The sequence below is a fragment of the Meriones unguiculatus genome, chromosome 1 (assembly GCF_030254825.1).
Source record: "Meriones unguiculatus strain TT.TT164.6M chromosome 1, Bangor_MerUng_6.1, whole genome shotgun sequence".
NCBI lineage: Eukaryota > Metazoa > Chordata > Mammalia > Rodentia > Muridae > Meriones > Meriones unguiculatus.
Window position 1 is genome coordinate 49,281,697 of NC_083349.1, and position 26,038 is coordinate 49,307,734.

General features: G+C 41.1%; 1 protein-coding gene across 2 annotated transcripts in view; it reads right to left on the reverse strand.

Moving 5' to 3' along the window:
* Positions 1-10,771: 10,771 nt before the first annotated feature.
* Rnls (renalase, FAD dependent amine oxidase) overlaps positions 10,772-26,038 on the reverse strand; it is a 263,796-nt gene continuing 248,529 nt past the window's right edge. For both annotated transcript variants that reach the window (XM_060388430.1, XM_060388426.1), the window contains one exon: positions 10,772-11,128. In XM_060388430.1, the coding sequence (XP_060244413.1) occupies positions 10,911-11,128 (218 nt within the window). In that variant the 3' untranslated portion in view covers positions 10,772-10,910. The remainder of the gene's footprint in view (positions 11,129-26,038) is intronic.

Sequence of the window (26,038 nt, forward strand, 5' to 3'; positions counted from 1 at the left end):
TTAGAGTTGCTACTCTTCTCCAGGGACATGCCATCTTTCCACTTATTCAAATCTTTTAACACGCTGTTGAGTAAAATTCCAAACAATTGTCTTTGTACAAATTCCATATATACTTTCCTAGGTTCATTCCTTTATTATGGTTTCTGTTGACATCATTTGCAAGATGTATTTGTATTACTTCTTATAGCATATAAAAAGTCATTGCTCCTTGAATATTTATAGTTCACCTTCTCTGTTCATTTCTCATTAATCTAAAAGTAAAATGTCTTGAGTTTTCTCAACCTAATTGTATTGATCACAATAATATTTTGTTTTTTCACTCCAACATCTGCCCATCCTAAGTACTTTCCATGTCTCAATCTAGGACACACAAGTTTAGAAACTCTCTACCTTTTCTGCAATGCCGCTGATTTGCTCTTAGCTGTGAGGTTTGCTATAGTTTATAATTGTCTTTTCCCTCTAAAATGATTCCTCCTTTCTAAAATTTTATTGGGTTTTATAAATAACATAATTGAATTTTATAATTTCAGTACTGATTTAAATAATTATAGGCTTTTATAATTTCAGCTGTTAACATTGGTTCTTTTAGTGCTTTCCTATAATATACAGTTGATTTGTTCATCCAGGATGGACAGCCTGTCTCATTTGAGTGATGCTTTCCACTTCTCTCCTCTGTAACATGTTCACTAATTTGCTATTTTCTAGCAAGTTTTTTGTTCACAAGAAATGATCTGATTCTTCCCTCACAGGGCAAGTAAGCATACTTTCTATACAGTATTTAAAATACATGGTATAAGGTATAAGGATGAATTGGCAATTGTCCTACTCAGACCTAACCTTTGCCATATTTAGAACAACTTTTTAAGTTAAAGAATATAAAAATAAATTATCGTCCAGTGAGCCTTGATGGCACACTGCTTGATGAACCTCAACAGCAGAATATGTCTCCAAGGACGTATCCTGCTGAACGTTTACTAAGGAGAATCTGAGTGTCCTGCTCTCCTGCCACTCTAGAACACATACCTAGCATACAGACAAAGCTTGTTTTGACATGTACACGTATGTCAAGGAGCAGCTTCTAAGAATGAAGTGTGTTCATATTCAGTCATTTAGTCATTCAGCACATATTTATTGACGGGCCTAATGAGCTCCAGGTCTGCTAGGTTTCATGATGTATGTCAGCTAAGTCAGATGTGATGTTTGTCTTTGTAGAGATTATATGTGTAAAAGTAAAGACTCATTTGAAAAATACTCAATTTGGTTTTACCTTGTCATTTGTGTGTATGTGTTACATTTGTGTGCAGTTGTGCACATAGTTGTGTGTGTGTGTGTGTGTGTGTGTGATAGAAGGTAATGCTAGGTTTTCCCCTCAATCTCCTCACCTTATTTTCTCATGGACCCTGAAGCTCACCAGTTGGCTAGACTGACCATTAAGCCCTTGGATATTCCTGTTTTTGCCTTTGCAGGGCGAGGGCCACAGGCATTACTTTTTTTTTTTTTAATTTCATTTTTGTGTACTGTATTTACAAAACTGCCCCTGTCTTCTTGTCTCTCTAACTCTTCCCACATCCCCCACTTCTTCTCAAATCTCAAATTCATGGCCTCTTTTCTACACACACGCGTGCACACACACACACACACACACACACACACGTGCATGAATAAATAGATAAATGCAACCTGCAGAGTCCATTTGTTGCTGCCCATGTGCATATGTCTTTAGGGCTGACCGCTGGGTATTAGATAGTGATTAGAGGGTAACTGGGTTTCTGTGTGAGTACTGGGGATTGAACTCAGGTTCTTAGCCTTGTATGGTAAGTGCTCCATGGATGGGGCCATCTCTCCAGACCCCCTTGCCAAATTCTTTAAACGTTAGTTTCTCATTTCTTTGCTGCCTCACTTAATTACAAAATACTCTGTAGTATCTCCACTGCTGATGTTTCAATGTCTTTGAGCTACTTATTCAATACATGTCAGGTGCTAGGTGAAGCTAAAAGGCAAATGTGTGTTTCTGTGGAATGTGCTACACCTGCACGAAGTCCTAATTCCTCATATTTGTGAAAATCCATTTGATTTTATTGTTCTGTAAACTCATAAGTGGCAAAGAGAAAACAGATCAAAAAGAAAAGAACAAATTGTTCTATAAAGATACTAATTTAATAGGTGGGTACAGTATAAAAATGTCTCTTTAAAATTACCTAAATTCAGAAGATGACAATGCAGCCATTCCTGATGTGATCTGATAGACTAAGATTAGAAGGAAGGAGAGGAGGACCTCCCCTATCAGTGGACTTGGGGAGGGGCATGCATGAAGAAGGGGGAGGGAGGATGGGACTAGGAGGGAGGGAGGGAGGGCCTTATGGGGGGGATACAAAGTGAATAAACTGTAATTAATAAAAATAAATAAAGAAAGAATTCCCTAAATTGAAATCCACATACCCACCTTCTCTGGGTAACTCAGTTATTTGTATTTTAAATAAATATCAGTATATAAGACCCCAGATTTTCAAGTAGATCCTAAAGCAGACTCAGCAGGTTTCTGTGCCCATGTGCATTTTTCTGCTCAATTTTCTTGCTTCTTCTGCAGAAAACTTCAACTAGTAAGCAGCATGGGACAGTATGAAGTACATATGTCTACTTTTTTCAGGGGTGGAACAACATTGTGCTTTCCCTTTCCTGACAATGACGGGAATCGGTGCAATGTAAAGACTTTCTGAAACCAAATGTCTTTGAGCACGTAGCAATTGTTATGCTGTTATTTATGGAGGATTTAATAGGTATGCTTTTGTTCCGTGGAGTTATTCACCCTCAGTGATGTTTTCTTTTGGTGCCTTTAGATGTAAGAAGAGGAAACAGAGCTCAGTTGAATTCATTCATTCACTGAATAGGTATTTACTGAGCTCCTTCTCTGATCTGAGCATTGTTTATGTGGATCTTAGAGTTTGATTGACAAGTAAATACTGGACAAACGAGTGTGTATGTGAAGACTGTCATAGCAGTTGGGAGGCGGGGTCCGCTGGGAGAACCAGGCCAGGTTTGCCAAGCAGCCCAGGAAACATACCAAAGCTTGCTTGCTTGCTTCTTTCTTCCTTCTCTCCTCTCTCCTTCCTTTCCCTTCTCCCTCCCTTTCTGTTTCCTTCCTTCCTCCTTTCTCTCCCTCCCTCCATCCCTTCCTTTTTCTCCCTCCCTTGTTCCTCTCCCAATTCCTTTCCCTTCTCCATTCCTTCCAGCCTCCTTTCTTCCTCTTTCATTCCCTCCCTTCCTTTCTTTCCTTGCTCATCCTTCCTCACTCCCTACCACTTCTTCCCTCCTTTTTTCCCTTTCTATCTCCTTCCTTTTAAATAAGTACTTTTAAAGAAAAGCTAATCAGAAGCTAGCCTTACAATGCTATCTAAATATACTCACCAATGAGTTCTCAGATACTCAAGCCCTCCTAGCTGAGTCCTAGCCAGGTATGGATACATTGATGGACATGATTTTTCTTAAGTCACATTTTACTAATGATAGTGGTAATAATAACAACTGACATTTGTTAAGAGTCTTCTATGTACAGAGCATAATGTTAAGTACTTTATAGCATATATTATAACTGCAGAACAATCCTAAGGTAGGTACAATTCGTGTCTGCATTTTAGAGATGAAATAATAAGACATAAGAATTGGCCTTATCAGACTCTTTGACCTCCCCCCCCCCCCAGGGGAGGAGCAGTCCTGTTAGGCTACAGAGGAGGACTTTGCAGCCAGCCCTGAAGATACCTGATAAAACAGGGTCAAATGAAAGGGGAGGAGGTCCTCCCCTATCAGTGGACTTGGAAAGGGGCAGGGAGGAGACCAGGGAGGGAGTGTGGGTTGGGGAGGGAATGAGGGCTACAGCTGGGATACAGAATTAACAAAATGTAACTAATGAGAAAAATAAAATTAAAAAAAAATTGAAAAAAAAAGAAAAAAAGAATTGGCCTTATGATCACATACTTAGAAAGCAGTGGATTCACAAACCCACCAGGAATTAAGCTTTTGAAATGAAGACCAGGGACAGTAAGTGGATTTGCACACTTAACCAAGCACGTTCAGACAGGGAACTAACTCCCTCCTAGCTTTTGGTATTTCTAAAATTAAGTAGGTAATCTTGAACAGAATTCCAGCATGTTGTGCTTTACGTTTGATAAGGACAAAGGCTATTTGCTACAGAGAAGGCTCCCATTTTGCATCATCCCTGCTGGTATTGACCTTTTCCTCCTTCCCTTCCAAGGACTGTATTGGCACCTTTTTGGCCAATTGGTCTATCAACTTACAGACTCTAAAAGGAAAAGAGAAGGCTGCCTTAGCTCTCTCAGGTGGTCTACAATTCTGTCTCATGAAAGTTTTTTTTTTCAAATTCAATTTTATTATTAAAAAATTATTTGTGTATATGTGGTTTTGTGTGTGTGTGTGTGTGTGTGTGTGTGTGTGTGTGAGTATAGCACCCTCAGAGGCCACAAGATGGTATTGGATCCCCCGAGGCTGGAGTTACAGGTGATTGTGAGCTACCTGATGTGTGTGCTGAGAATCAAACTCTGGTCCTCTGGAAGAGCACAGAGCCATCTCTTCAGTCCTCATGACGGTTTTGATGCAGTCTGCCAGGATGACTCCAAGTTTCGAAATTCTACCATGGTTTGCTGTGGCGGTTTGTATGAGGTTCCTCCATAAGGTTGGGCATTTGAATACCTGATACTTAGTGGTGCTGTTTGAACAGGGTTAGGAGGTGTGGAGGAAGTATGTCACTGGGGCCAGTTCTCAGGTTTTCATCTTTGTGAAGAGACACCATGACCAAGGCAACTGATATGAGAAAGCATTTGATTAGGGATTGCTTACAGCTTCAGAGGGTGAGTCCATGACCATCATGGTGGGAAGCACGGCAGCAGGCAGGTTATGGTGCTGGCACAACAGCTAAGAGCTTACACTTGAGTTGCAAGATGGAAGCAGAGAGAGAGAGAGAGAGAGAGGAGAGCACTCAACTAGGTGTGGTGTGAGCTTTTGAAATCTCAATCCTTCCAAAACAGTCAACCAACAGAGAATCAGACATTCAAATATATGAGCTTATAGATTATGTCATGTTCAAACCACCAAAGCTGTCAAAACCTACATGCTAATCTCAGTTCACTTTCTCTGCCTTCTGCTTGTGGTTCAAGATGGAGGCACTCAGCTTCCAGCCCCAAGGACTGTGCCTCCACCCTGCCATCAAGGGCTCAAGCTCTCCAGAACTATAAGCCCAAAAAGCCTCTTTCTTCTATAAGTTCATTAACGTGTTTTATCACAGTAATATAAACTTTTCTAAAACGTTTGCTCTTCAGGCACGGCCTCCTAAACATCTGCTTTTCTAGGTCTCAGCTGAATTACAGAGGTGATCTGCCTTTACAGCCTTTCAGACGCAGTGAAGGCCTGCTTGCCTCTGCCTCCCTCTCTCCCTCCTTCACCAGGAATGTACCATTGACTCAGTCTTCAGAGGTAAGAGGAGTCTAGAGAGATTTAGTGATTGTATCATGGTCACACAGTGAGGAAGAGGATCCTTTCAGTCACTAAAATATAGATTTTGCTCCAGGGCATGTGATAGGCTTGCCTGAAAGGATTTTCTGTGCAGCATAGGATCAAGGAAGCATGGATCCATGTGTGGATCTGACATAGACCTAGGAACTCTGGCTTCCTATCCTTTATGTGATCTTTTTTCCCCCACATTATCACCATCCTTTATGCTACGGGGACAGAAGAAATCGCTTTTCTGTAGAGAGCATACAACCTCAGGTATTTCAGATAGTGTCAAAAACTGATCAATGGAATGTACCTTTGCCCTGAATCCTACTCCCTGGGTTTTGCTTTCCCTGGATAGACTCTTGAGGTGGGGACTGACATTATATCACACGCATCCACTATAGACCTGGCATTACACTTTTGCACATTATGTGACAGGAAAAGCAAACAATTAGTGTAAAGAAATTACACAACTTTTTTTTTAGGTCATTACCACTGAGATCACTGAATGCTACAGCCAATATAGCTTTAAAAAACTTAAAAAAAAAGATTTATATTACATTTTTTTGGGGGGGTTGGAAATCAGAAGCTAGAGTTGTTTAAAATTTTACAAACAGGAACAACCATCACAATATCCGGACACACTAAAACAAGGAAAAATAGGTACTGAGGATCACAATGAGAACGGACTTACACGTGGAAATGAATTACCAGGAAGGAGCAGCAGAAACTACTGGAACGGAGGAAATGCAGAAGAGAAGAGAATAAAGCAAGGGGACAAACAGACAAAGAGAAACATGGACAGAAAGAAGGATGCAGGCAGCGGAGGTGAAACAAGGACGGCTGGATGGAAGTTCAGTAGCATTAGGCTGCAGCTAATCTCGTAGCACGTGGGCCCCTCATCCCTGCCAGAGAAGGTGACAAACCAGACAAAGGAGGTGAGGGAAATACAAATCACTTAGCCGGTACCTATGGATCTATATCATATCACACTCCCATGCATATCACATCGGGATTAGAGCTAGCTCTCTAAAAGGAAACAGCAGGGAGAAGACCACATGGTATGGACTGTACCCCAATGACTATTTCAGCCAGCTGTAATTACCATGTTCATCTGGAAGCTGAGTGGTTCCAGTAATAGAAATGGGTCACGGGAAGCGTGGGTTCTTGTCCCGGCATGTCACTCTATGACCTTGGTTGGCGGAGCTCTAGGCCCCGGTTTCTTTATTTGTTGAATGTGGACAAGAATTTCCTGTCCTGATTATTTCCCAGGCACGTTGGGAAGATGAAATGTGGAAGGATATATACCCACGTACTTCGATTAAGTACAAAATGCCAGAAGAATGTAAAACTGACCTTGTGCTTTTTAACTTAACAAAGTGGTGGGTCTGTGGGTGTGGGTGTGCTGTTACTGTGTGCAAAAGGCTTGGTGACTCAAAGAAATGTGTTTTTTTTTTTTTTTTTCTCCTCAGTAATATCTGGTCTGGGATTATTACTGCTTTCCTGGTGATTTTAGGCATTCCCTTCTTCAGAAATGGCAAAGGTGCAAAGACTACTCCACTACTATAATTTGTCATCCTTGCTGCCTGAGTAAGACGTACAGAGACTGTTCAGTAATTAAGCTTTTCAACATGCATCATAAAGTTTTATTCTGGCAAAGGCTATATTTATCAGCTAACAAGTATTAAATCACCCCACCGCTCAAGCCGTTTCTCACTTGAATATGCTTCTTTCAAAACACAGCAGCTTTTCTTGGCGGGCTTGACTAATAAAAGTCCTTACTTAGAAATACACTGGTGATGTGTGGTCCTGTGAAGTAGCACTGTTCTAAGCCTGGCCGACCCCCGTCTTCTGGGGCGTGTAATGGTGGACATCTTTGCCCTGCAGTCTTTTATAGCCACTAGGACATGGGTTTCCTTACCTCTTTCTTTTTCTAAGGGGAAGAAGCAAGTGGAAATTCAAATGCAGCAGGGTTCTTCAGCACGATTGAAACAGTGAAGCGACAATGATCGAGGTACCAAGGAGGGTGGAGTATTGCCTCATCCTGCCAATATCTTAGCAAGATATACAGAAGCAGTGGGATAGCATGCTTTGAATGAATAGCTATGAAATGTTTCAGGAATGGCTTGGGAGAGTGATTCTGTAATTAACCCATTTCCCTCTTTGCAAGTTGTTTTCCTCTCTCACCAGGGACACGAGTATGGCATTGTTTGTAAAGGTTCAGGACACTTTCTGCCCAATGAGTTCAGATGTATATCTCTTTAAAACAAAATAGTGAAGACAGCTGAATGCCTTTTTAGGTACTTGAAGAAAAAAAAAGATAAATGTTAATTAAACATAGACCAGGATCATGCAATAAATCACTTTTCATTATTTTATATCAGAAACTATATTTTGGTGTTCCTTGCTATGCTTTCAAGTGAAGTGACATTAGCCATATGCAGGCGTTTTAGTTTTGTTTTTGTTTTTGTTTTTGTTTTTGTTTTTTTTTTTTTAGTTTGGCCCATTTATTGCAACAAGGCAAGCTACCCTCACACATCAGAGAAATAGATCTTTATTTGTTGATAAACCAGAAAGCTCTGCCAGCGCCTGTGTAGGTAGGCATGTGGCAAGAATAAGCAGATGAATGACAAACTTTTTGGATAACTTTTTCCTAGTCTAGGAATCTGAAACAATTGTTTCTTTGCTTTCAAAATGAACCAGGGGCTGCAGATATAGCTCTGTAGGTAGAGTACTTGCCTAGTGTGCATAAAGCCCTGGACTCAGCACTCAGCACCACACAAACAGGGCATGGTGGTTGTGGTGGTTTGAATGAGAATGGCCCCCACAGAGCATACATTTTCATGTTTGCTTCCCAGTTGTGAGAACTGTCTGAAAGGATTAGGAGGTGTGGCCTTGTTGGGCAAGGTGTACCACTGCAGGGGGGCTTGGAGGTTTAAAAAGCCCATGTCACCTCTAGTTAGCTCTCTCTGGTTTGTGGTCGTGTCTCAAGATGTGGGCTTTCAGCTGCTGCTCTAGTGCCCTGTCGGCCTGCCTGGTCATGCTGTTGTCTTACAGCAACTGAAAAGTAACCAAAAAGGACTTCACACACATGTACTACCATTATTCAAGAGGCAGATGCCGGAGGATCAAAAATTCAAGGCCATCTTTGGTTAACAGCAAATTTGAAGCCAGCCTTAAATCTGTTTTTTTTTTAATTATTTAAAAATTAAAATATCATTTCTCCCTTCCTCTTTCCTCCCTCCAACCCCTCCCATATCCAATCTCCATTCTCAAATTCATGGCCTCTCTTCTTTAACTTTTGTTGTTATATGCATGTATAAATATAGAAATATATAAATAAAATTTGCTGAGTCTGTTTAGTATTGTTTATGTATTTGATTTCAGAGTTGACCGCTTGATATTGGATAATCAATTATGAGGTTTCTCCATGGGAAAGAACACTTTTCCCTCTCTCAGCATTCCTTAGTTGCCCAAAGGTATTCTTTCAGGGGTGGGGCCCCGTGAGATTTCCCCTTTTCACCATGACATGTCTATCGGTGTCCTCATTCACGATTGTTTAGGCAGTCATACTGTGGAGACAGCATGAGTGTAGCCTCCCTGCTATTTCTAGGAGATACAATTTCGTAGCAGATTTCCTGTTCCATTGGGTCTTACAATCTTCTGCCTTCTCTTCCAAGATATTCCCTGAGCTCTAGGAACAGTAGTTGTATTGTAGCTGTATTCACTGGGGTCAGGCACCTCACAATCAGGTGTTTGTTTTTTTTTGTTTGTTTTTTTTTTTTTTACCAGTTGTAGTTTTCAATGCTCTCCATCTGCTACAGGAGATACTTCTTTGATGAGGGGTAAATACAGTTTAGAAGTTATGGTAATTAGGCTGACACTGCTACTACAAGAACCATAGGCCAACAAAACCCCCACCAGTACCAGTTATGAGAATCTCCTTTTTGAGTTGTTGGCCAGGGGAATCCAAGAGATACGCCCAAACAGTATATGCTATTGCGGTTGCCCTTTGTTGCCTCCAGAGAGTGAAGTGAGACCCTATTGCTGAAGATACTATACACTTTGGATACAGGCTACAGAGGATGAGGGCTGGGTCTGACCTTACTCAGATTAGTTTTCATAGTACTGGAAGGTACTATGCAAGTTGGCTGACAAGGGAAGGAAGGAATCAGTATTTCTCTCCAGCTGTGATACCTATGAGCATGACGATGACCAGCATGGAAAGATACCCCTAAAGCTACAATATCATATCCTGATGGCAACCAACAGCTGTCTAATAGAACTTAAGTCTTCCGAACAAGACGAAAATCGTGCCTAATACTGGAAACCTATCCAATGCCCAGGGCTCATAAGGTCACATAGATTTTAGAGAAGAACCTACCACTACCACTTTTTTTAACCAGCATGACCCCTAACTGCATTCTAAACACTTACCCTTACACCCGCATAATCTTTTTTTTCTTTAAAGACAAAATAGCATTATTTGGCTTTCCAAATTAACAACAAATAGCTTGTTTGGAAACCTGAGGTTCAATTTCTCTCAAGCCAATAAACATGGGACCAAATACTGAAGTTATATGGGTTACACGCCAAACTGCTAAGTTAGTAAATAATGAGTGATTTAAAATGCATCTATTTTCTGTTCAGCAGAATTTTTGTTGAGCAACAGAAAATTCATTAGCTGTGACATAGTCCAAGTGCCATAATGGACAGCTCTAGTTGCAGGAAATCTAGTGTTAAAGATTGATAAACTTCTTCTCAGTTCCTATTTAACTTATATCTTACATACGAAGACTGGAATTTGCTTTAAGGTTAAAAAGTATTGTGTGAATTGGAAAATGAAGATGATCCATGTCATTTCTGCCAACCTTCAGGGGTCTTGTTGAAGGTCAAGCAGTTCTTCAAACTATAGTCTATGTGACCTACTATCGAGAGCCTTAATAAAACTAGGAAAGTAAATGAGAAACAAAAATTACTCCATGTTTTGGAGACATTTTGCATTTCAATCTTTTGCAAAAATATCAGTTCAAGGATATCCATAAAGATGTAAAGTGAGGCTTGGTAATGATTGCGCTTTATTCACAACTGAAATTTTCAGAAGAATAATAAAGGTTTTTTTTTTTTTGTGTGTGTGTGTGTGTGTGTGTGTGAATGAGAACTTTGATTTAGTACAGTTCTGGGGATGGGTTATTTGTTCCACATTAACACCATTTTACTCCAAGGATTGGCAATAAAAAAAAAAATCAGAAAATTAGTGAAGAAGTAAAGTCTAAGAAATTTTTATTTTACTATGGATGGTAGCTATCAAAATTTTAACTGTTTTTATATTTCATATGAAAAATGACAGTAAGTAAAGACATTTTCCCAAGTAACTTCTCTCAACAAAAAGGAAAACAGAATAATTAATAACAGAGGTCTGTGAAAACAAAGAATCCCAAAGTAAATGTAGAAAACAAAAACACAGACACTAAATCCCGTTTTTTAAGGCTTCCATGACACTCAGGGCAGAGGCAATGCAGCCATCGAAGTTGGAGTGAGTAAATCCATCTCCTCCACACACCAGGAAAGGGTTGAGATGAAGAGTCATCTGGCCAGGACTGTTGGCAGCTGAGTTTGTAACCTGAAAAACAACAAAAAGCAAAAGTAAAGAAAAAAACTGGGGTTGACATTTAGTGTGCCACTTCATTGTCATGGCAATGTCCACCAGGCTTTTGATACCTGGAGAAAGTAAAACTTTATTTATGATAAAGAGAGATCCCAAAGGTTCTCCCTTGCCAAAATATTTGCATATATAACCTTCAATGTTTAAAATTTCAATTATCAAATAACTGGACACACACTGGACTTTTAGATTTGTAGATGCTGTGGTTTGAATGCTTATCCACCCTCTCCAAATTCTTACGTTGTGCTCCTGTGCAAGCTAGTTTTATGTCAACTTGACACAAACTAAAGTTATCCGAGAGGAGCGAACCTTAATTAAGAAAATGCTTCTATAGGAGCAGGCTGTAGGCAAGCCTCTAGGGCATTTTCTTAATTAGTGATTGTTGACAGAGGCCCCAGCCCATGTGGGTGTTTGCATCCCTGGGCTTGGTGGTCCTGAGTCTATAAGAAACTAGGCTGAGCAAGCCATAAGGAGCAATAAACCCTTAAGCAGCACCCCTCCAGGGCCCTGAATCAGCTCCTGCCTTCAGGATCCTGCCCTATATGAAGTCCTGTCCTGACTTCATTTGATGATGACCTGTGACTTGGAAGTGTAAGCCAAACCAACCCTTTCCTCCCAAACTGCTTTATAGTCACAGTGTTTCGCACAGCAATTGTAACCCTAGCCAAGACAGCCCCTAGCCACAATGGTGATGGTATTAGAGGACAGGATGTTTTTGAATGTGAAAGGCTCTGCATAAGATCAGTGCCTAATAAAGACCCAGGGTGCTTATTGGCAGCTTCTAACATGAGAGCACACAGTTAAAACCCACCAACAATGAAGAAAGGAGGTCCTCCAAGGAAGAATACTTAAATACACTCAGAAGTTGAAATAGAATAGATAGCAGAAATGGTTGAAGAGAGGGAACAGGGCTGAAGAATGAATGTGGAATGAAATGAAGGTAGAGATCAGACTGGGGAGAGGGATCAGGAGGACAGAGGGTTTGCAAAGGAAGAGAAACCATAGCGTCTCTGTGACAAGCTGGAGACCTATGACAGGTTAGTCTCCTGGGAGGATATGGAGGTGACAGTACCTGAGACTGAAGAGACCACCCTCTAACTAGACGGGACTCCTAGTGGAGGCAGGGGAACACCAAACCCTCCACAAAAACTTCAGCCTCAAATTTACCCTGCCTACAAGATGTGCAGGGATAAAGATAAAGTTGATAGAACAGAGATTGAGGGAATGCCCAACCAATGCCTGGCCCAACCTGAAACCTACCCCATGGTAGAGAGCCAACCCCTGACATTATTAATGATACTTTGTTTTGCTTGCAGATAGGAGACTAGAATAGCTGTCCTCTGAGAGGCTCCACCCAACAGATGCTGAGACTCATAGCCAAACATTGGGCTGGGTGGAGTATAGGGACTCTTGTGAAAGAATGGGGAATAATAGAAAGACCCAGAGGGGACAGGAGCTCCACAAGAAGATCAACAGAGCCAACTAACCTGGGTCCAGTGGGGCTTACAGAGCACCAAGCAAGGATCATGCATGGGCTTGAGCTAGGACTCTTACACATATGTAGACAATGGGTAGCTGGGCCAACATGTGGGTCCCCTAGGAAAGGGAGCAGCGGGGGGCTGTCTCTGACATGGGAGTCTGTTGCCTGCTTTTCAATCACTTCCCCCTGGCGAGGCTGCATTGCCAGGCCACAGGGCAAGAAGCAGCACTCAGTCTTGATGCAACTTAATGTGCTGAGATGGGTGGGTTGGGGGAGGAATGTCCTTTTCTGAAGGGGAGGGGGGAATAGGGAGAAGAGGAGGGAGAATGCTATGATTGGGAATGTAAACTGAATAAATAAATTAAAAGAAAAAGAGGTCCTCACTGGACACTGAACCTGCCAGTGCCTTGCCCTTCCCAGCCTCCAGGACTGTGAGAAACATGCTTCTTTTGCACATATACCCCTCAGTCTGTGATACTCAGGCTGGACAGACCAAGACTCTTCTCCTCCCTTCCTCATGTACTTACTGATCACTGTTCTCAGAGATCTTGTCTCAGCACTGGAGCAGTTGAATTTTAAAACATCACATACATGTCCTAGCCCAGAGAGTGACTTCATTCTGCTATTTACTGGCACCTCCTATGTGCTGGAAGGTGTTTTAGCATTTGGAGACTGCATTGCACTGTTGCATTAATACAGTGGTACCAGTCCATGTAGGAGACTATGGGAATCTGATGGCTACATGGCTTTGGCAGTCAAGGTCACTCCAAGCAGCAGCAGCAGCAGCAGCAGCAGCAGCAGCAGCAGCAGTAGCAGCAGCAGCAGCAGCAGCAGCAGCATATATAAATGCCTAGTCTGTAGGTCACTTTGTGTGTGTGTGTACATAAATGTTGGGGTTTGGGGTAAGGGTAGTGTAGGACGGGGGCATGCAAGAATGGACAGACAGAGAGATACAGACTTTCAAATATTAAAAAATTAATTAATAATAAGTAAAAATAGCCATTGGCTATGCAGAATTCCCTACTTAAAGGGAGAAGAATGCGCTGAAGATAGAGATTTATTTTACTTTTTGTAACAAGGTCTATAATGTTTGAAATGACAGAGGCAGAGGTTTATTTCCAAGAAAAAGTATTCATTGGATCAGGTGAGGATGCCATTAAGCCTTCATCACCAAGAGAATACGGGGAGTTCCTTAGGTTGGACACTGAGATGGTTGGCTACTGAGGCATTCCAAATTCTAAAATACAGCATAGCCATGGCTATGACATGGGGAACTCACTCGGCCTTCATGGCACAGTTTTATCACACAAAGCATTGCATGGTGGCGCTATCTATTGGCTTCATGGAGGGTACTGCAGTAAAGGCAAAGAATTTTCTTCCTCTAACATCAGGGAAAGAATAAAGACATATAGCTCATATTATTTGGACTATAGTGTGGAGATTTTTAGATTCTAGAGTGAGGTAGTACACACCCTTAGACTTTACTTCAGGTCTGTGTTTCTGCGTGTGCATGTGGTATGTGAATGTGCACACGTGTATGTTTGAATGTTCAGGCAAGAATTTGACAGACGGTGTCTTCTTCCGTCCCTCTCAACTTCTGTCTTTTGAGACAGGGTCTTCCCTTGAGCTTGTAGCTCACAAATTTGGCCAGGCTAAGTGGCTCATGAGCTCTGGGATCTCTTATTTCCACCTATCCAACAGAAGGATCGCAGGACTGTCTGCTCCTGGCTTCTTATGTGGGTGCTGGAGATGTCAATCTGGGACTTCATGTTTGCACAGCAAGTGCACTTGCCAACTAAGCCATCACCCCAGTCATCCTTTAGAATCTTTTAAGACACTGGTTCTCAACCTTCCTAGTCCTGTGACCTTTTATATAATTCCTCTTGTTATGGTGACCCTTAACCATAAAATTATCTTGTTGCTACCTCTAACTGAATTTTGCTACTGTTATGAACCGTAATGTAAATATCTGATATGTGGATGTTTGTAGGTGACCAGCATGAAAGGGTCGTTTGAGCCCTCAAAGGAGTCATGAGCCACAGGTTGAGACCACTGTTTTAAAAGCAGAAATGTTTTGCAGAGTTAGCCTCGCCTATGGACTATGTTTTGTCTCTCCTGCACCCTCAGCCCTGGGACCAAGTCCACAGGCTTCAGCCTGCTAGGATCGTGTTCTACTGCAAAGCTGTTCCTAGCCTTTTTATTTTGCTTTAAGAGGAGATGAAGATCTTGGGACACCTGTGTTACACAGATACAGACACAATGCTGATAGTTCACATTCACACTTCTCTGGAGGCAACTTTATAAAACATCTCCACACTCAACATAAACTTGAAACGTAAAGTGGCAGAGTAGGGACAGAGAAGCCCACACTGGAGTATTCAACTAGAGCAGCCAACTTCTGCTTAGGTAGAATTTTAGTGAGTTGGATTATTTGATTTGTCAAGGAAACGGAAAGGAAGGGAGGAAACTTCTAAGGTGATAGGTATTCAGGTGGCAACATTCTCAGAATATTTCAAGTCTGAAAGCAAGGGACTCAGTTTGCATGGAAACAGGTAAAGGGAACAGTGGCAGGACCTGAGACTAGGTCCATCGTAAACTCTCTGTTATGATGTTTCTCCACTATGGGGAAGGCTTGGGAGTTTGCATTTTATTCTGAAGATGGATTCAAATCACTTAGGAAAACAAACAAACAAACAAAAAAACACCCTAGCCTCTTCTGCCTTGGGCTTATTTATCCAACCTGTCTAAGTTTATAGGAGCATTACAGTAGCCACCCAGCACTACTTTCTATACAGCCACACCACACAAGGGAACCAGAGAAACCCAAGTTTCCACAGGGCTGTTTCAGCCCTGACATATACTTTAACTGCAGCTACTGAGATGTGGCTCCTGGCTGTGGCGGAAAGCATAGCCAAAGGCTGTATTGTTGTAAGAGATTGTGGTTTTGACAATGACAAGACCCTGTCTTGCAGGATGCTGTTTCACATGGCTGAAGATACTTGCCAAAACACATGCCATGTTTTCATATTTTCCTCATTGGGTAATTGCAGAATGGGGGATTCCACCTTCAATGCAATGGGATTGATTTCCTTCAAACTGCTGGCTGGCTGATCGGTGGCCCACTTTCTCAGCCATGCGATCCGGCATCTGGCATTTACTATTCAGTAAATTAAATTATACGGCACTGACAAATTACCAGCTTGCAACTGAGCAGAACATTTTCCCTAAAGCTCCCTTCTGCTTGTCCTTTGTAAGTCTGAGTGCTTGGGTTCATTATGGAGATGGCAACTGGAAGGGATTAGAATCACCACAAGTTGAGATTTTATGTCTGTGTCTTTTCTTCATAGGCTTGTATCTTATGTGGATGTAGACCAATGAATAATACCCTGTATGTGAAGTTTCTGGATGCATAAAGCTAAGTAACTATTTAGGATGTTTTCTTTTGAAAATTATACACAGTGTACTGAGTTTTGTCAACTTAACACAAACCTAGACACACCTGGGAAGAAGAAATCTTAGTTGAGAAAATGTCCCCGTGAGATTGGCCTGTGGGGAAGTCTGTAGGATATTTTCTTACTAGGTGATTGGGAAGGCCCAGAACATTTGGGTGGTACCACCCCTGGGCAGGGGATCCTGGGATAAAGAACAAAGCGTGCTCAGCAAGCCAAGAAGCAGCAGTCCTGCATGGCTCCTGCTTCAGTTCCTTCCCTGCCTGAGTTCCTGCCCTGACTTCCCTCAGCTATCAACTATTACTTGGAAGAAGAGGATGAAGTAAAACCTTTCCTCTCAAAGTTGCTTTTAGTAATGGTGTTTTATCACACTAACAGAAACCCTAAGACATAGACACACACACAGACTTGTACATGTATCCACAGTCACAGGTACACACACATTATTTTAATTATAACTGTAAATACATCTTTTTAAACATAAAAAATTTAATAAAGAAATATGCTGAGTATGCCTTTCCCAAGACTCATTTGCATTCAGGACTTGACCTCACTGACTATACAGAGCTGTTGACTTATGGTGTCCATGTCCTTCCCCATATAATCCACGCTCCCTTGGTACTGTCTAGAGCAGTGGTTAACTTGTGGGTTTGTGACCCCTCTGTGGGCGGGGGGGAGGTCAAACAACCCTTTCACAGGGGTCATATAAGGCCATCAGAAAACACAGATATTCATGATTCATAACAGTAGCAAAATTGCAGCTATGAAGTAACAATGAATATAATTTTACCAAGACCTGTATTAAAGGCTCGCAGCATTAGGAAGGTTGAGAATCCCTGGTCTAGAACCCGGGCGACATGGTTTTCCTATGAGAGTGCATTATTGAGTTCTATTGGGGTTTTCCTTTGAGTCACCGATGTGTGCTCTGCAAGTTTAGATTGTACATGATAGAAAAAGAGTTTAAATGGAATTTCTTTTCAGTGAAACAAAGTTTCCAGACAGTGGCCAGATTGCTTAAACAATTAAATAATTTGTGGTTCAGGGGCTGCCCACTTGAATGAGAAAACAAACAACTTCACATGTATAAAAACTGTATCTTGACTGTCTCCTCGCTCCTTGATAATATCTTATAATGGGTGAAATAAGACAAATATTAAATGATTAAGAGAGGATATATGGTGACATACATAAATAGCAAAAGCCCATGAATAAAAAAAATAATAAAGGAGTGGCAGGACCCTTGAGGCAGGGCCTGCCCAATGTGCAGCACCTTGTTTTCTGGACTTTAATGCATTCAGCCATATGGATCAAGCTCTTCATTTTCTCAGCCTACCTAAAGGAACAGCATCCTTTAGAACTGACAGGAATAGCTGCTGATCAGAGTGTCAACTTCTTCACCTACAAAGGGAAATGCACTGACTCCAGAACCAAGTCTGGTTTTCTTCCAGACCATTCATCTTGGAAGGCAAGTCTCTCCGACGGCATCACAGTGTATCAGGGTGACAGGTACAGGAGCTTCTGACAGACACTAGTAATCAACTGTGGCACTCTTTTCTACTGAGCCCAGAAGTGGCTGCAACACCTTTGCTTCTGTGTCTCAGGCAGCCATGACAAGTCGATTGAAGCCATCAGTGCTAAGAAGCCTATGCATCAGCCATACATCAGCTACAGAACAAACAAGTAATCAGGAATATGAGAATAAATTATTTGCTTTTTCCCCTTTCTTCCTCCTAAACCTAGGATGGCCTCTTGCCCCGCCTTTCTCCAAATCAGAGACCTTTTAATGTGAAGAAAAAGGATTGTAGGAGAGTCACTTCCTGTATGTTAGAAGTTCAATTACAATTCCTTATAAAATCTTCTAAACTCCCCTACAGACTGCTGCCCTCCTATGGAATGTCATACCAGGGCTCTGGAAATAAAGCTTTGTCTGCCGGTGTTGTTCTGCAGAACCGCAGATTACAAAGATCTGAAATTGTGGGGAAAATAGTTGGAGCTCAGAGCCAGGAGCTAACAAAACAGTGAGCATCACTGGAAAGCCATTAGCAGCTTCACTGTCTCAGCCTCTGCTTTTAGCTGCAGTGATTCATTCTCTGCAGCTGAAAACTTGGACTTTGTGCTTCTCCCTTGAGATGCAGGTCCTGGGAAGAAGCTGCTTCTAAAAGAAATAATTTTGATATAAATTAAAATGTATGATCTGGGAAGTGAACTTTTTTCATGATTTCACCATTTTGGTACAGAGGAAGTGTCTTTGTGGTTTCATCATCTGCATTTGTATCTTTGTCGAAGAACCTATTATGGTGGAAATCCCCACAGCTCTTGAGATCAATGAAAAATTACTATTTGCACCAAAAGAAGGCATTTTTGTAGAAATTTTAGTCCCCCCCCCGTAATACGTCACAATTTTTAAAGCTCTGTTTTTTCGCTGTGAAAAAGCATGTGCCAATTACTTCAAAACATACACAACATATATGAAATCTGTATGGTCCCATCTATACGTTTCTGATAGCAGCCAGTAGTCCTCAGTGGGGACATAATTTCAAGATACCCAGCGGATATCTAGTCTAAAACTGTGTAAAGATGAATTCCTTCTACCACTCACGGTTTTGCTTCCATAGTTCATTTACCATTTTACTGAAGATAAAAAAATATTCCAGAAACAAACAATTCATACATCTAAAGTGACATGCTGCTCTGGGCTCCATGAAAAGACCTTCTGTACTCTCTCACCTGTCTAGAACAGGAGTCTCTCTATGCACAGGTTTTCTTGCTATATGCAACACCTGTCTTATGGCAGTTCCAGTTCTTCGTATACATTTTATTACAACATGTTGATTTTATTCTTCTTTATTCACAATATTCTATTGTGTCTAAGTTATAAAAAAAATCTAACACTAGTCCATAGGCACAGGAAGTCAGTATACACATAGGCTGAAGTATCTTCAATTTAGGCATTCATGGGGGGGTCTTGGCAAGACTCAGTCATGTATAATGTAGGGAATATAGAATGAGCTAATTCATATAAAATTAGCTCTGTAGGAGACTGGATAAATTTTGCCATGTTATTATCTTACATTCCAGAGGGTCACTTTAATTACCTTGGGTATGTACGAGTCTTGATAGCAGAGATGTCTATGCCCTCACTTGTGAACTTAATAGTAATGTGTTATCTTTTTTTTTTTTTAACTTGATTCATTCTGGTGGACTCATTCAGGGCGACTCTGATCTAGAGAACCCTGTTGTTCCCTAGCTGCACATTCACGTGCCTCAGGCGACTGGCTATTAATATCCTTACCTTGCATTTCCCCTCTCTTGTGGGTGTGAAGTATTGACCACCCCGACAATGATGAAAAGCTATGAAGGCCGAGGTGGACGGAGCTGACTCACGCATTTTCACAGTTCCCTGCCTTCTCTGGCATACTGAAATGTGAACAGAAACCCAGCCTCGACATTAGAATAAGGGTGCTATAATGACCCCTGTGTTAAAGGCTTGTTCCTCAGTCTATGGTGGATCAGCTATGACAAGATGGGTCTGTAGGAGAATGATAGGTCACTGGGGATGTCTGAACGCCAACACCAGTTCTTCTCAGTTGCTGTAAAGTGAGCAGTTTACTTCTTACATTGCCGTCTTAGTTTGGGTCTTATTGCTGTGAAGAGACATCATAACCAGTGTAATTCTTATAAAAGGAAATATTTAATTGGGGCTGGTTTACAGTTTCAGAGGTTTAGTCCGTTTTCATCATGGTGGGAACCAGAGCGGCACGCAGGCAGACACAGTGCTGGAGAAGGAGATGAGAGTTCTCTATCTTGATCTGAAGGCAGCAGAAGGAGACTGTGTGCCACACTGGGCATAGCTTGAGCATCTATGACCTCAAAGCCCACTTCCATAGTGACACACTTCCTCCAACAAGGCTAAACCTACTCCAACAAGGCCACACTTCCTCAGAGTGCTATTTCCCATGGCCAAGCTCTCAAGCACATGAGTCTACGGGGGCCATTTCAGTTCAAACAAACACAACGTCCTTCTCACCATAAAGTACTACCTTTCCCAGATGACCATGGATGGACATTTCCCAAATCATAAGACAATATAAATATTTCCCGTAGAAAACTTATTTTTCTCAGTTATTTGCCACAGAACCACAAAGGTAACTAATAGTATGAGTACATGTGTATATCAGAAAGTAAACACATCTACCTTAATTTTAAAAGCTTGAGAACCTCAACTGAGGGGCATCTGGGTTGTTTCCAGCTTCTGACTATTACAAATAAAGCTGCTACAAACATGGTTGAGCAAATGTACTTGTATACTTGAGCCTCTTTTGTGTATATGCCTAGGAGTGGTATAGCTGGATCTTGAGGAAGCACTATTCCTGATTGTCTGAGAAAGCGCCAGATTGATTTCCAGAGTGGTTGTACAAGTTTACATTCCCACCAGCAGTGGAGGAGGGTTCCCCTTTCTCCACACCCTCTCCAGCATGTGTTGTCACTTGAGTTTTTGATCTTGGCCATTCTGATGGGTGTAAGGTGAAATCTCAGGGTTGTTTTGATTTGCATTTCCCTGATGACTGAGGACATTGAGCATTTCTTTAAATGTTTCTCTGCCATTTGACATTCCTCTACACAGAAATTGTGGTACATCTACACAATGGAATATTACTCAGCAATAAAAAAACAAGGAAATCATGAATTTTGCAAGCAAATGGTGGGAACTGCAAAAGATCATCCTGAGTGAGGTACCCCAGAAGCAGAAAGACACACAGGGTATATAGTCACTCATAAGTAGATATTAGATATATAATATAGGATAAACATACTAAAATCTGCACACCTAAGGAAACTAATCAAGAAGGAGGGCTCTGGCTAAGATACTCAATCCCCATTCAGCAAGGCAAAGAGGATGGACATCAAAAGAGGGAGAAAACAGAGAACAGGACAGGAGCCTACCACAGAGGGCCTCTGAAAGGCTCTACTCTGCACGGTATCAAATCAGATGCTGAGACTTATAGCCAACCTTTGGGCAGAATGCAGGGAATCTTATGAAAGAAGGAGGAGATAGTAAGATCTGGACAGGATAGGAGCTCCACAAGGAGAGCAACAGAACCAAAAAATCTGGGCACAGGGGTCTTTTCTGAGACTGATACTCCAACCAAGGACCATTCATGGAGATAACCTAGAAGTCCTGCTCAGATGTAGCCCATGGCAGTTCAGTGTCCAAGTGGGTTCCCTAGTAATGGGAACAGGGAATGTCTCTGACATGAACTGATTGGCCTGTTCTTTGATCACCTCCCCCTAAGTGTGGAGCAGCCTTACTAGGCCACAGAGGAAGACAGTGCAGCTGCTCCTGATGAGACCTGATAGACTGGGATCAGAGGGAGGGAGAGGAAGACCTCTCCTGTCAGTGGACCTGGGGAAGAACATGGGTGGAAAAGGGGGAGGAAGGATGGGGGTTGGGAAGGGAGGAGCGAGGGATCTACAGGGGGGGGATACAAAGTGAATAAACTGTAATTAATAAAAAATGTTACCCCACCAAAAGCTTGGGAACCTGATAGTTTACTCTAATATTACCTCACCGTAGCTACACTTTAGTGAAGTTGAAGGTTTTAAGTACTGCTGTTGAGGAGACACACACAATATAGGCTTCCCCGAAAGCTTTAGGTGTCAGAGAGTGATGAGATCACTTTCTCTCGGTTACTTAGCCAGTCAGCATCCATACCTTGAAAATGCTTTCTTAAAAATTCTCTATATGCTTATGTTTTTGTGTTATGCCAGCAACAATAACACACATGGAACGTATCTGTTATATCCCTGTATACCACCATATCATTAAGAATAGTGATAAAATTACCTGTCAACCACACACTTAGTATGTGTTACCCAGAACTGGAAATGATGACAAATTAGGACATTCATTATACCTTTTTGTGAATTTAAAAATCTATTTCTTTGAATTATTCACCCCACCTGACTACTGACTTCTAAGGGTCTCAGTGCCACTGCTTATCATGCTGCAGAATTTAATATTTGTAAAGAGCTTTATCAACACACAGGTACCTTTCTGCCAAGGAGGCGAGTTTTAATTGGGCTGTCTGTGTTCTGTTCATCACCTCATCTTTCCTCTGGTCTGTTCATCTCTCCAATGTTCTATTATATTTAATGGTGATTTCATAAGCCTATTTCTTTGTTGCACTTTAGGGAAAGTCTTACTTTTATTATGGATGCTTGGTTGCAAACTTTGTGTCTAGCATGACAGAGAGCTGCTGTAAAATTACTGCTGGCTACAATATGCCCTTGGCATGGGAGAAACTGGTGCAGTTTGGTCAATTCTCAGTGGGGCTGTTCACTTTATTGCTATTTGTCTATCCAATTTTAATAAACTGTTGGGCAGACTCAGGAAAGCTGTGTCACAAATCAATGATGTGATCCATGTAGTAGCAGCTTCAGTGATCTTAAACTGCAAAGGACATATTTTGCTGGCCTTGTGAGCTGATTGTTGAGGTTGACATCGGGTCTCTTTTAAAGTTCTGAAAGCATTGGAGCAGTCTATTTGGATAAACTTCATTCAGAGAAACATACAATAAAGAACAACATATGGCTTCCTCCAACACTGTCTCAGAACAGATGACACAACAGTCACAACACACTTCCCTTTAGAATTTTTAATTTAGTGGAAAATTGCTCTGCCCTTCAGCAACTTTTAGCATATTAACTCATTAATTATTCAAATATCTGCCTTGGTTTTAGTTGCTTCTGGGCACTACAAAAGGTGGGAAGGTAAAAAAACTATTTCCCTTCTCCAGGGCGAGTTCATAGATTTTATTTTCATCTGAATATAAATGTTCTGCCGCAGTCTCCTAGCGAACCTGATTGTTTGAGCCTGTGGGATGCAAAGAAGCAAAAGTGCTTCTAGCAATGAATCCAGAGAGAAAACAAAAACTGTTTTTCCCAACTTATCACCCTTGTTTACCTTGATCAATGGTTAATTCTCCACCCAACCAACCCTTCTGTATCCCATCTCCCATTCCTCATCCATTCTTCTTGATGACCCCGAAGTCTGGCCCATGACATTTCTTTATGGTTCCCATGCATGTTAAATGGACCCAGAAGCTTTTTGTCTGAGATGTGAGATTAAGGTAAAGAAGGATTTTGAGTTCTTGAAATGATTTTCCTTCTACTTTTTAGTATCATAAATTAAAAAGGTCAACTTTTGTGCTCTAAAGAGGGACAATGATGGATTATGAAAAGCAGAGGTAGTTTTAAAGTCAGCTTAGAGGTTAAAATTAAATACAGCACAGGTGCTCTTGTTACATGAACTATCCTATAATTTTTAAAATGTCCACAGTCACATAACCACTATTATGAATAATCTGGAAACATTTCAGCCTTTGCACCATATTCCCTCATGCTTCTTTGGAGTTAATTTGTTCCCTGTGATCAGTAGTCACTACGTATTTTCCTTTGCTAGAAAGTCACAGAAGCAACTTCAAATCTGACTCCATCCATTTAGATTCATGTTTTTGTGATTCACCCACGTTACTGAAACTTTTTATTACTAAGTATTTTTTTATTTATGTATGAACAATACATTTTACCCATTTTTAGGTAATAAATATTTAAGCTGTTTCTAGTTTGGAGAAATTGTTACTAAAGCTGGGATGCTAATTGGAAGATGGTTTTGATGTGAGTGTGCTCATTTCTAAGAGTCGATTCATTGGCACACATGCTAAGCACATATTTAACTTTACAAAAAGGTTTAGCTTGTTTCTCAGGGATGGTGGGACACCTTGCCTTTACACTAGTGACATGCCAGAGCTCCAGATCCTTCACATCTGTTTCAGAATTGGCCAGTATCAGAATTTTTTGTGTGAGGCTTTTTTAAGGTAAGTAATAGTCTCTTATTAAAGCTTTAAACTGTGTGCCACTAATAGCTAATGATGTTCAGTATTTTGTGTGTGTGTGTGTGTGTGTGTGTGTACACACCTGCTTGCTTTCTAGTCATCCCTTTCTGTATGTAAACAACATAAAACTCACTACTAGGCACATCCACTGGAGAGCACTAACCCACTTTTCTCTTTTTTACTATTTTAACTAGCATTTTAAAAGTATATTTAAAACAATCTAAAATATAGTCTAATTATATTCTTCCCCTCCCCTAAGTCCTTCCAGATCCTCTCCCCTCCTTACCCAACCAACTTTAAGTTCTTTGTCGAAAAACAAACAAAAACCAATGCAACAACAAACCTCCCCAAACCAAAAAATAATAAAATAACATTCAAGCAAACAAACAAAAAGCAAAAAAAAAAAAAAAAAAATCACCATCCTGTAATCAAATAAAAACACACACATCAAAGCTGTGGAGTCTGTTACATGTTCATCAGGCCTACCCCACAACGGTTGATATACCCAGGGCTGTATCTACATCCGCCCATAGTACAGATGCCATATAATTGGACTGGCTTCCTCTGTTCAGCGTGATGCTTTCGGTTCATTCGCGAGCTATCATCTATCAGCAGTTCATCAATTTTTATTTCTGAACTATACTCCAGTGTACGGATATGCCACATTCCCTCAGTTGGTGAACACTTAGGTTGTTTATAAATTTAGCTCTTTCGAGTACTGCTGCCAAAAATGCCTGAATGCATTCAGTTGGGTTTTTTGAGTTTACAACTAATTGAGTGGAGTGACATGATCATAATTTACTCTTATTAAGGAACCACCCAGGTGTTTTCTTAAGTACCTGAACCAGTGTATATTACAGAAAAGTACAAGCATTTTACTTCTCCATATCCTCACAAATATGCATTGTTTTGTATTAAAAAAATTATGGCCATTCTCAAGGAAAACTGTTATTTAATATAATTAATTAATGATAACAAATTCATAGCCTTACTGATTGCAAATTCATTGTTCATCTCACTGTGGTCTTGCTATGTACCATCTTAATGAATAATGATGTTAAGTACATTTTCATGTATTCATCTGTATTTCTCTGACATCATGTCAACTCAGGTCCTTTGTTCATTTTTAAATTGGGCTTTCCCACCCCTGCTGAGTCATAAGAGTGAGCGCTTTATATGGTCTTCGTGTAGATTCTGATTGGAGATGTGACCCATCAACCTTTTCTCTCATTTTACAAATTATTATGATTTTATGTTATGAGTATTTTGCCTGCGTGCACATCTGTGACCTGCGTGCATGCCTGGTATACGCGAAGCCAGACGAGGGTGTCAGATCCCCAGGCCTGGAGTTGTGGATGGTGGTGAGCCACCATGAGGGTGAAGGGAATGGAACCTGGGTCATACGGAATATCAGCCAGTGCTCTCAGCTGCTGACCCATCTCTCTAGTCTCTTTTACTCTTTGGTTAATCCTTGAATAAACAAAGGTTTGAATTCTGAGGGGTTTAAAACTTATATTTTTTGTTTGCTTTAGTTTGTGTGTGTTGTATGTGTGTGTTTGTAATATCTACAGAACCACTGCCAAACAAAAGGCCCAAAAGATTCACCTCTGTGTTTTTTTCTAGGAATTTTATGTTGCAATTTGTGCTTTCTGTTCGTTGTGTGGATTTCGGTATCCTGTAGGAGGCAGAAGCCAGCTTCACCCTCTTGTCTATGGAGGTGCAGCTGGTCCAGCGCCCATGCAGGTAAGACTATTTTTCTCCACTTAATGGCCTTTGGAAGATTGTCAGCTGATCACATGTGGGTTTGTTTCAAGACTCTGACTTGTGCTGTGTCGATCACTCCCATCCTTCTGTTAGTCCCACATTGACTTGGGGTAACTACAGCTTTGTAGTAGTTTTGACACTGAAAAGTGCGAGTCTTCCAATTTGGCTCTTCTTTCAAAAGATTGTTTTGGGCTATTTAGGGGACACTTGGAATTGTGTATGAAAAATCTGGAATCAGTTTTCTAAACATAATACTTATACAATTTTTAGTTGTGTGTGT